The sequence below is a fragment of the Hyla sarda genome, chromosome 1, assembly GCF_029499605.1.
Source record: "Hyla sarda isolate aHylSar1 chromosome 1, aHylSar1.hap1, whole genome shotgun sequence".
In the NCBI taxonomy this organism is placed as follows: domain Eukaryota; kingdom Metazoa; phylum Chordata; class Amphibia; order Anura; family Hylidae; genus Hyla; species Hyla sarda.
This window is the reverse complement of record NC_079189.1, coordinates 56,331,665-56,342,226: the sequence shown is the minus strand read 5'-3', so window position 1 is coordinate 56,342,226 and position 10,562 is coordinate 56,331,665. Positions and strand designations below refer to the sequence as shown.

Below are 10,562 nucleotides of genomic sequence, written 5' to 3'. Positions count from 1 at the left end.
TAATCCTGTAGTCTGGTGGTGCCACTAAACAGCATCTGCTGTTTTGACTCTCTGAAATGCATGAGAAATTATTTTCTTAGGATAGCCCCAATTTCAACTGTTCTCGAAAACCTTTCAATTTACTGTAATGTCTGCGAACATGGAGAAACTATCCTGTTGGAATTCCATGAAGGGTATGTGGAGAATGAAATGAAGAAAAATTTAGCAAGCTGTTGGTAGAGTTGGTAACCGGAAGACCCTCCATCATTCTTTAAAGGTGTACTCTACTGCTCAGAGTTTCGAACAAACCGTTCCTAACGCTGGAGCCGGCACCTCATGACGTCATAGCCCCGACCCCCTCATGACATCACGCCCTGCCCCCTCAATGCAAGTCTATGGGATGGGGCGTGACGACTGTCACGCCCCCTCCCATAGACTTGCATTGAGGGGGTGGGGCGTGATATCACGAGGGGAGGGGCTATGATGTCACGAGCTCCCGGCTCCAGCTCCAGCATTCGTAACAGTTTGTTCCAAATGCTGAGCAGCGGAGTACCTCTTTAAACAAAGCTCTGTAGTGAAGAAGAGATATTGTAAGTCAGGTGGATATTAAAGTCTACCTCTTATTAGAAAACACTTGTTAATGAAATGTAGATAATGCCTTAGCATGATGAGCCTGAAAGGATTTCATGCTGCCTGTAGCTCAGGTAGCATAAATCTTGGGATAGACTCCCTTTAAAGATATTTAAAATGGAGTAATAGCAAGTACTAAACATGAATCACATAAACATACATACATACAATGCACTAAAACATACAATATCACACAAAATAACAATTATAACATAAGCGGTAATGGTTTGTAATCTAGGCCGGGTACCTCTATGGATTGTTATGTAGAGTTTCGAGGAGTACAGAACAGGAGGACAGGGGTACAAGCTGTGAAAATAGGAATGGACTAGCTGCCTCCCTATACACCAGGTGAGGGCGGCTGTTTTGTATCTCTGGTACATTGTGCGTAGTGTTCTGGACACTTAGAAGTGCCTTACCTTTATGTATAGAGTCATTTATAGGTTCTAGTAGCTATTTCTGACTACTTATGTAAGGATTTTCTTTACCTGTACTAGTTATCTTCTAATTTTTCTATTAAAATACATTTTTACACATTTTGGAGACATTGAAACCAATTATTAGTTTTCATGAGATGTATGGTTTCAACATAAAATGTTTTTCCTGAAATCAATTAATATGGTAACTTCAGGACCCACTGTAGTCGCAGTCACATTATATATTCGCGTAAAATGATTCAGATAAGCATATAGGGGGAGATTTATCAAAACCTGTGCAAAGGAAAAGTTGCCCAGTTGCCCATAGCAACCAATCAGATCGCTTCTTTCATTTTGAAGAGGCCTTGTTGAAAATGAAAGAAGCCATCTGATTGGTTGCTATGGGCAACTGGGCAACTTCTCCTCTGCACAGGTTTTGATAAATCTCCCCCATAGTGAGGTCCTATTCACATCGCATTTCTGAAGGACATTGCTGGTATATGTTGGGATACTGTGATTGTGGTCTGGTTAGATCCTTGTGTCAGTCATCATGACCAGTTCCACCTGTTTTTGCACAGTTTCTGCATTTGACAGTAAATAGACCTTTATATGAATTGTTGTAAAACCACATTGTTGAACCAATAGCACACTGATCTGGAATCATTTTAGAATTTTAGTAATGTATCTACAGTATAGCTTATAGTGGTTACATTGCTTCTCGGCTGAAAGATTTCTTTAATCAATACATTCATTTGGAGTATATCAACTGTAATGGGGTTTGTAGGGTTTTCATTATTTTGAGGCTTTTGGGGTACTCCACCCGAGACATAACATCCCCTATTCTAAGCATAGGGATAAGATGTCTAATTGCGGGGAGTTCGGACGGCCTGACGGGGTGATGAGCAGCATAGGCCATATTCGAAATTGTGATATTTTGCGAATATATGGCCGAATATTCATCATATATTCTCAAAATTCGCATATTCCCGGCTTTTTTTTCTATGCGCCATAAAATTTGCATGCGCATTATCGCGAGATCTTGAGCAGCAAATTATACAGCAAGCAGCATCAAGATGGTTGTCCTTACCTCTGACAATTGTATCTGCATCATTCTCATTGGCCCACAAGCTAAAAGAAGGGAGGGATCAATATTCGCAAATATTCGCATATGTGAATATTCTCGCGTGGGCCAGTCTGACACAGAAACTAGTATTGGAGCCTTCTTAGACCACAAGCTGGAAGCAGGGAGGGATGTGTACTGTGATGTGTACAGTGAAAAAAAAAATGCGAATATTCACAATTGCGATTATATATCGCTATATTTGCATTGCGAATATTCGCGCCCAACACTAGTGCCGACCCGGAGATCGTGGGTGTCCCAGCAGCTGGACCACCGGCAATCAGACATCTTATCCCATATCCTATGCATTTTTGGGAACAAAGACTAAATCACAAATTCGTGTCAATACGTAGTAGTTCTAAGAAACACAGATATAAACATGTTAAGATCCTACATGCGTGATCCTTCTTTCCCCTAATATCTGCCATTAGAGCAGTTGGGACACTTCTGTATAGAATAGGTGGACGTTCAGTCCCACAATATTGCTGACTTTCATCTAAAGCGTATGCCTACCTTTAGACCTTTCACTTAACCTGTGTGATACTGATAATACACGAGTTCAGTTTCACAGTTTTCCTGGTTAAGGGTGAAATATATTTAAGGTGTGTCCATAATTCTTCAGGGAATTTTATATGAACAAAGTCAATAGACATTTACTGAATCAACCTTTACCAAACAGAAAATAGGATTAGTTCTGTAAAGTGTATTTATTGCCATTATTATTTGTAGGACTGTCACACCCAATTAAATATTTACTTAATGACAAATACTAGCTCCTTGCCATGAAGCTGTAATCCATCCCCTATATAAGAATGGTCTCAGTCTCTAATATACTATTCTGCCTACAACCATCTGCCTGAACGAGCCAAGAAGCTAACATCACCTCCAAACATGACTGAGCTGGAGACTGCGATGGCTCTTTTAATTGATGTCTTTGACAAATATGCTAGTACTGAGGGCAATAAGAACTCTTTGACCAAAGGGGAATTGAAGACTATGATGGACAAGGAACTGCCCGGGATCATGGGGGTGAGTAGAAATATATGTTGTAATAGAGCATGGGAAGTTCAGTATGGACCAATATTATCATACAGAATAGAAAATGGCACAAATAACCATTTCCAGAATCTCCTACAGCAGCAGGAAAGATGAAATAATAATTTGGAGCTGACTTTAAATAAGGAATCCATCAAGATAGAGAATAGACTGGGGTTTATAAGATTTTATATACTGTGATTGACATATAGACCAGAAATGGCCAAATTCTTCCAGTTTTGGATCTACTTATTTCTGGTCTAGTTGAGGTAGAAAGGGGAACTTGGGACCAGGGCCGGTTTTAGACTAAGTGTGGCCCTGGGCAAAATTAAATATGGGGCCACTGAATTGCATGACCAAAGATTTTCCTGGTTTCCTCTGTTTTGTGATACAGAATACACAGCACTAGGTTCCTGATCATGCACCATGTGAATACGGCCTGAGATTCCCAATGAGGGGAAAAGCATCTAAGGCCATAACACAAACGTATCAGGGTCCAAATAAAAAATCTATAGTAAATATTTTCTGTGTTTAAAGGAAAACTGTCAGCTATTTTCTCCCGTATTATCCACAGTACTGGTGGATAGTGCAGGAGACGCCGATTAAAACGAGCCCTACCTTACTCAGATCCGCCCGGCCGTTCGCCCGCAATTGTAGTTTTATTCTATGTGTATATCTTGCTGTAACTGGCATGGATGGGGCTTCAGTGCTTAACTGGCACTGATGTCAGCACCGCTTAAGAATATTCATCCCCCCTCCCTCCAGTTAGGAGTGGCGAAGAGAGAGAGAGCACTGGAGGGAGGGGGGATGAATATTCATAAGCGGCGCTGACATCAGTGCCAGTTAAGCGCCGAAGCCCCGCCCGTGCCAGTTACAGCAAGATATACACATAGAATAAAACTACAATTGCGGGCGAACGGCCGGGCGGATCCGGGTAAGGTAGGGCTCGTTTTAATCAGCGTCTCCTGCACTATCCACGAGTACCTGTGGATAGTGCGGGAGAAAATATCTGACAGTTTTCCCTTAACCCCTTAATGACCAAGCCCATTTTCACCTTAAGGACCAGGCCAATTTTATTTTTGCGTTTTCGTTTTTTCCTCCTCGCCTTCTAAAATCCATAACTCTTTAATATTTCCATATACAGACCCATATAAGGGCTTGTTTTTTGCGTGACCAATTGTACTTTGTAATGAAACCTCTCATTTTACCATAAAATGTACGGCGAACCCAAAAAAAAATTTTTTTAGGGAGGAAATTTAAATGAAAAACAAAATTTTGCACATTTTTGAGGGTTTTGTTTTCACACTGTACACTTTACGGTAAAAATAACATGTGTTCTTTATTCTGTGGGTCAATACGATTAAAATGATACCCATGGCTAGATACTTTTGTATCGCTTAAAAAAAATCTAAAACTTTTTGTACAAAATCAGTAATCTAAAATCGCCCTATTTTGACCACCTATAACTTTTTCATTTTTCCGTATATAGGGCGGTATGAGGGCTAATTTTTTGTGCCGTCATCTGTACTTTTTTTAGATAGCACATTTGCTATATAAAACTTTTAGATCATTTTTTATAATTTTTTTTTTTTTTTATAATATGTGACAAAAAAGCAGCATTTTTGGACTTTTTTATTTTTTTACGTTTACGCCATTTACTGTACGGGATCATTAACATTATATTTTGATAGTTCAGACATTTACGCAGGTGGCCATACCAAATATGGCTTTTTGGGGGTAAAATGGGAAAACTGACAATTTTCATTTTTATTGGGGGGGAGGGGATTTTTCACTTTTTTTTACTTTTTATTTTTAAATTTTTCAACTTTTTTTTTTACACTTTTTATGTCCTCATAGGGGACTATCTATAGCAATGCTTTGATTGCTAATACTGTGCAGTGCTATGCATAGGACACAGCACTGCTCAGTATTATCGGTGATCTTCTGCTCTGGTCTGCTCGATCTCAGACCAGAGCAGAAGACCCCGGGAGACAGCCGGAGTCAGGTGAGGGGACCTCCGGCCCCCAGGCTGGATGATCGGATTGACGCGGCAGCGCTGCGGGCGATCCGATCATCCAATCAAAGTACCGCAATGCCGCAGATGCCGTGATCTGTATTGATCACGGCATCTGAGGGGTTAATGGCGGACATCCGCGCGATCGCGGATGTCGGCCATTACGGGCGGGTCTCCGGCTGCTGCTAGCAGCCGGGACCTGCCGTGTATGATGCGAGCACCGTTCCGATGCTAGCTGTCATACACAGGACGTAAATGTACGTCCTGGTGCGGGAAGTCCGCCAAGTCAGGACGTACATTTACGTCCGTGGTCGTGAAGGGGTTAAGAGAACGTTCACACGTTCATAACTAACAGCACTTGTTTGGGCACATGGACAGTCCGTAATAATGGCAGGTTTGCAGAACCATTAAAATGAATAGTAGCATAGCCCGCTGCTGTTTTTCTGCAGTGGGAAACCGGCTGCTAGTTACGAGCGTGTGAACGTACCCCGAAGGAGAACTTCAGTAAAAAAAAATGTATCCACTATGTCCGGGCTGCCAGAATAAAAACAACAAACTTTAACTAACCTTTCACCGCTCCCCTGGTGCCGCCAATATCGCAGTCCCGTCCACCAGCCCCCGGACATTTTTTGGCTTTTGGTGCCCGATTAAAATAATATATAATGTTAATGATCCTGTACAGTGAACTGCATATACATAAAGAAACAAGCAACCTCAAATTGCTGCTTTTTTGGTCACGTCATTTATTTCAGTAAATAAAATAAAAAGTGATTAAAAAGTCACATTTATGCAAAAGTGAAACCAATGAAAACTATAGATACGGTAACATGGGTCAAAATAGGGCAATTTGATTTGGTTAAAAAGTTTTTTTTTTTTTTTTAAACCAGTACAAAAGTAAAGCATCGGCCAGGGTCTGGTCGGCCAGGGTCTGAGTGTTCTGGGCCAAGAGAAGAGTGCACTAAGCATGTTCTCTCCCTACTCTGCCACATGTATATTATATATATATATATATATATATATATATATATATATAATGTGCAGACAAGGTAAGGCTGCTCACCACTCTCGCGTTTGCTGCACGATCTCGTGCTACGGACACCGGTACCGCTCCCGGCTTAATAGAAGTCACACAAGAAAACGTCCAGCACTCGGGAAGATGCAGGTAAAACTTGTCAATGGCTTTATTCACACGCTTTAAAGCAGGACACAATCTGACGCGTTTCGCACACTCAGGTGCTTAGTCGTAAGCACCTGAGTGTGCAAAACGCGTCAGATTGTGTCCTGCCTTTAAGCGTGTGAATAAAGCCATTGACAAGTTTTACCTGCATCTTCCCGAGTGCCGAACGTTTTCTTGTGTGATATATATATATATATATACATACATCTATGGGATTTTCTCGGTCACAGACACAAAGTGCAGGGAGAGAAGCCTTCAGCAGCACACTACACATCCCCCTTTTTCCAGCGATTGGACAAACACTTGGACCAGGCTGATCAAGTCTTATGACGTGTCTCTAGTATATGTCAAAAGTTTTTTAAAGCAACCGGTACACTTTAAAGATGAGTTTCAATGCAGTGCCCCAATCAGTTTAGATGTCTAGATGTATGGGGGGGAAGGGGGAGTCTTGTGTAGATCCTCCAAATAGATAAACTATCTTTCACTATAAAAATGTTTACATTTTGGAATCTTTAGTAAAACATTTTGAGAATTTTCAAAATTTCAAGTTTAGTTTGTTCCTTCTTTGCTTTTACATGTAAGAGCAACTAACAAGTTTTACTGATTTCAACAAATGTTCTTTTTTTTATTTTTTTTTAGAAAGCAAAAGACAAGGACGAATGTGACAAACTCCTTAAAGATCTGGATGAAAATGGAGACAATGAAGTGGATTTTAATGAATTTATTATATTTGTTGCTGCGCTTACCTGTCTGGGACATGAAAGATTTGCAAAAATGCCCAAAAAATAATTATTTCAATTATTCTACTGTTGATCAATAAAGTTCTGTATTTAACATATTTTATTAGTTTCTTTTTTGTTTGTTTGAGAGTGAATGGATCAGGTGACTTGGTCACATGGTCGCATGTATTGATGGTCAACCGATTCAAACATGTGACCTAGGGTTGTTACATCATTACAGGAAGTTGCATCACAGGCTGTATGAATCAAGAGTCATGTGACTTTGTCACATGACCCACTGTGGGGATCCCCACTATTTTTACTGGCACACATTGATACTATGAGAGTGAATGGATCAGGTGACTTGGTCACATGATCACATGTATTGATAGTCAGCCGATTCAAACATGTGACCTAGGGTTGTTGCATCATTACAGGAAGTTGCATCACACTCTCTCTGAGACCTTGTTGGTTCGCTCCCCCATTCCCAGATGGCAAGGAGGATTACAGCCCATATTCATGATACACTACTGTGCCCCTGAGGAAGTTGCCATGTAGGCAACGGAACGCGTGGGGACTTAGTGGACACCGTGCATCTGACTACCATCTTAATATATGACCTAACCCTCCTTCTATTGCTGGTATCTGCACTCAAGGGCAGCATTACTTTATCTTACTTCATGCATATACTTTTTTACTTATGTCACTTTGATATGATTTGGTTTTCTTATCACACAGTCATTTTTGTATGTTTTGTATTGTTTACCATATGTGTGTATAGGCACTTTATTCATCTTAGTGGTTCCTTGTTTTGAGGGTGGGTCATCTTTTTCATTGTATACTGTACGGTAGTTGGGGAGGGGGCCATATTGGCTTCCCCCCTTGTCTTGTAGGTTGGCTCTGTGTTCAGTCTTTTAAGTGGTTTTAAATGTCTGTGTCTTTTTGTAATTGTTCTTAATAAAATTATTAAATTTATCTTTTCATTTTGGGTGTGCACATATGTATGGTATCTTCTTTGTTCTTGGATTTTCTGCAGTCTTTTTTGTTTGTGTGATCACAGGGTTTAGAGGTTTATATGATACATGTATGTTTAGGCAGGTATGGGATAATATCTAATATCCATGAAGGTGAAAGGTGATTTAGTGGTTAACATTTAAATTAAACTGATTTTTATTATATAGTTTAGAATGTTAAGGGTTTAATGGGAGTCTAGGTCCAAAATCCTTTATAGTGATCAGAACTATTTAACCAATACAGGGCTCCAAATCTCCTGTTCCCCTCTATACAAGAATCCATAGGATAAGTGATGAGTATATGATTGCTGGGATCTGACTACTGTGACCTCCTTCACCAATTAAGTGAATGGTGGTCCCCAAGTCCCCTTGTAAATGAAGCAGTAGTGGGCCTGCATAACTGCTGCTCCATTCACCGTGGGAATTAAAAAATAGCATAAAACAGTCTTTTTGCCTGTTGTTGTATGGGCCTAGACATAAAAATGCCCCTCAATTTCATATCACATATATATATATATATATATATATATATATATATATATATATATGAAGAAAAAAAATAATAAAATCAACTGGTGCCAGAAAGGTATACATATTAATAAATTATTATTTTTTAATAATTCAAGCCTTTCTGTATGTATGCCATGGAGGATGTCAAGTATCAATATCAGAAAATGTTATTAAGGGGGAAAAAAAAAAAAGATATAAAATATAATGTTGCAACAGAATGCCTACGGCTCTTTTTTACACTGCAATTTGCAGTGTATGGAGGAAATATACATCAAGGGACTCCCCAACATATAAATAAATCAAAGAATATGCAATATGATGTCAGCAGGCCCCAGCAGACAGGTCAGTCTAAAAATGCATCAATTTGATCACAGTCGTTCTACGTTTAGATCACCTATTAGTTGGTTTATTTTAAGCTCAAAACTTTGGCGTACTTTATGGCACATGAAGTCACATTCAAGCCATAATCCTTGCCAGCTAAGGCACACCCATTTCTTGCAAACCTACACCTCCTTATCAAGGAAGGAGCAACACTGCCTCTAAACACTTTATAAATAAATGCAGCTTCTCTGCCTTTCGGCTAACAACAAGTGTAGCATCTGTTCTTATCAGTGGTCTAGCCCAAGCCACTGGATCTACACAAGGGGGGTAGGTATACTGGGGCATTAGGTCTGGAAAGGTAGGAGCTGAGATATTGTGCCTGGAAGTGGTGACCCCAAGGTGCTGAAAGTCGAAAGGTGCAGGGTCAAAGAAATTTTTATAAATCCTCCCAGATGAACAGGCAGTATATCACTGGAATCATCTCTTTAATTATTTATTATGTCACTGTGCCTCTTTATGTGTTTTTTTGTCTCTTGGATTGATGGGGATTCGGTCCCCTTCTTGGTGTCGCTCATATTGGTCAAGGGGAGATGTGTGTGGCCATTAGGTTCTGCACCCCCCTGCAACCCCAACTACCTGCTTCGGCAGGGATGCCACCAGGGCTCAAGTCCTGCAGGAATGCATGGGAACAGAGTTTCTGCACTTTTCCACAGCAGGAACACTGTTTCCATTAAAGGGGTAATCCGCCTCTAGACATCTTATCCCCTATCCAAAGGATAGGGGATAAGATGTCAGATCGCCGGTGTCCAGCTGCTGGGGATCCCGGGGATCGCTGCTGCAGCACCCCGCTATCATTACTGCGCAGAGCGAGATCGCTCTGGACGTAATGACGGGCAATACAGGGGCCGGAGTATCGTTACGTCACGGCTCCGCCCCTCGTGACGTCACGGCCCGCCCCCGTCAATACAAGTCTATGGGAAGGGGTCGTCACGCTCCCTGCCATAGACTTGCATTAAGGGGACGGGTGGTGATGTCATGAGGGGCGGAGCCATGACGTCACGCTGCTCCGGCCCCTGTATCGCCCGTCATTATGCACAGAGCGAACTCGCTCTGTGCAGCAATGATGGCGGGGTGCCGCAGCAGCGATCCCCGGGGTCCACAGCAGCAGGACCGCGGCGATCTAACATCTTATCCCCTATCCTTTGGATAGGAGATAAGATGCCAGGGGCGGAGTACCCCTTTAATAGGACAGTCCTTGAGTGTAAATCTTGGGTGAGTTCCCAATCCTTTTTTTTCCCAGGACTTGACCACTGGATGCCACCTTATACATAAAGCAAAGGGATCTGGCACTACTTTCATGATAACTTTTCCGGCTAGCATTTTTGACAAATGCCTATAACTTCAGGAGACTGTGCACCTCTCTCTTCCTGCCATGGTGCCCTGTACAAAGGTATGTGTCTGGACCATAATTAATTTGGTACCCTTGGGGAATAAAGCCTTGTGGGGTGTAGGGTAGTTGGGGTGTTGCTGTTCAGTATTTTAAAGGGCGCTGTTAACCCTTGTGACGCCAGGGTGAGGGATAAAACTCTGTAGTGATGCTGGGCCTATCGCCACCCTTCCCAAGAGCGATA

General features: G+C 41.4%; 1 protein-coding gene across 4 annotated transcripts; it reads left to right on the top strand.

The window, feature by feature from the left end:
• The first annotated feature begins 492 nt into the window (after positions 1-492).
• Positions 493-7,197, top strand: LOC130353924 (protein S100-P-like). Of its 4 annotated transcripts, none has more exons than XM_056555099.1 (3): positions 493-569; positions 2,872-3,171; positions 7,008-7,197. In XM_056555099.1, exons 2-3 carry the CDS (start codon positions 3,034-3,036, stop codon positions 7,155-7,157), a joined length of 288 nt encoding a protein of 95 aa, XP_056411074.1. In that variant the 5' UTR covers positions 493-569; positions 2,872-3,033; the 3' UTR covers positions 7,158-7,197. The 4 variants fall into 4 exon arrangements, with proteins under 4 accessions (XP_056411074.1, XP_056411073.1, XP_056411075.1 ...); XM_056555098.1 differs by lacking the exon at positions 493-569 and adding an exon at positions 1,433-1,518; XM_056555100.1 differs by lacking the exon at positions 493-569 and adding an exon at positions 1,434-1,455.
• The last annotated feature ends 3,365 nt before the right edge of the window (positions 7,198-10,562 follow it).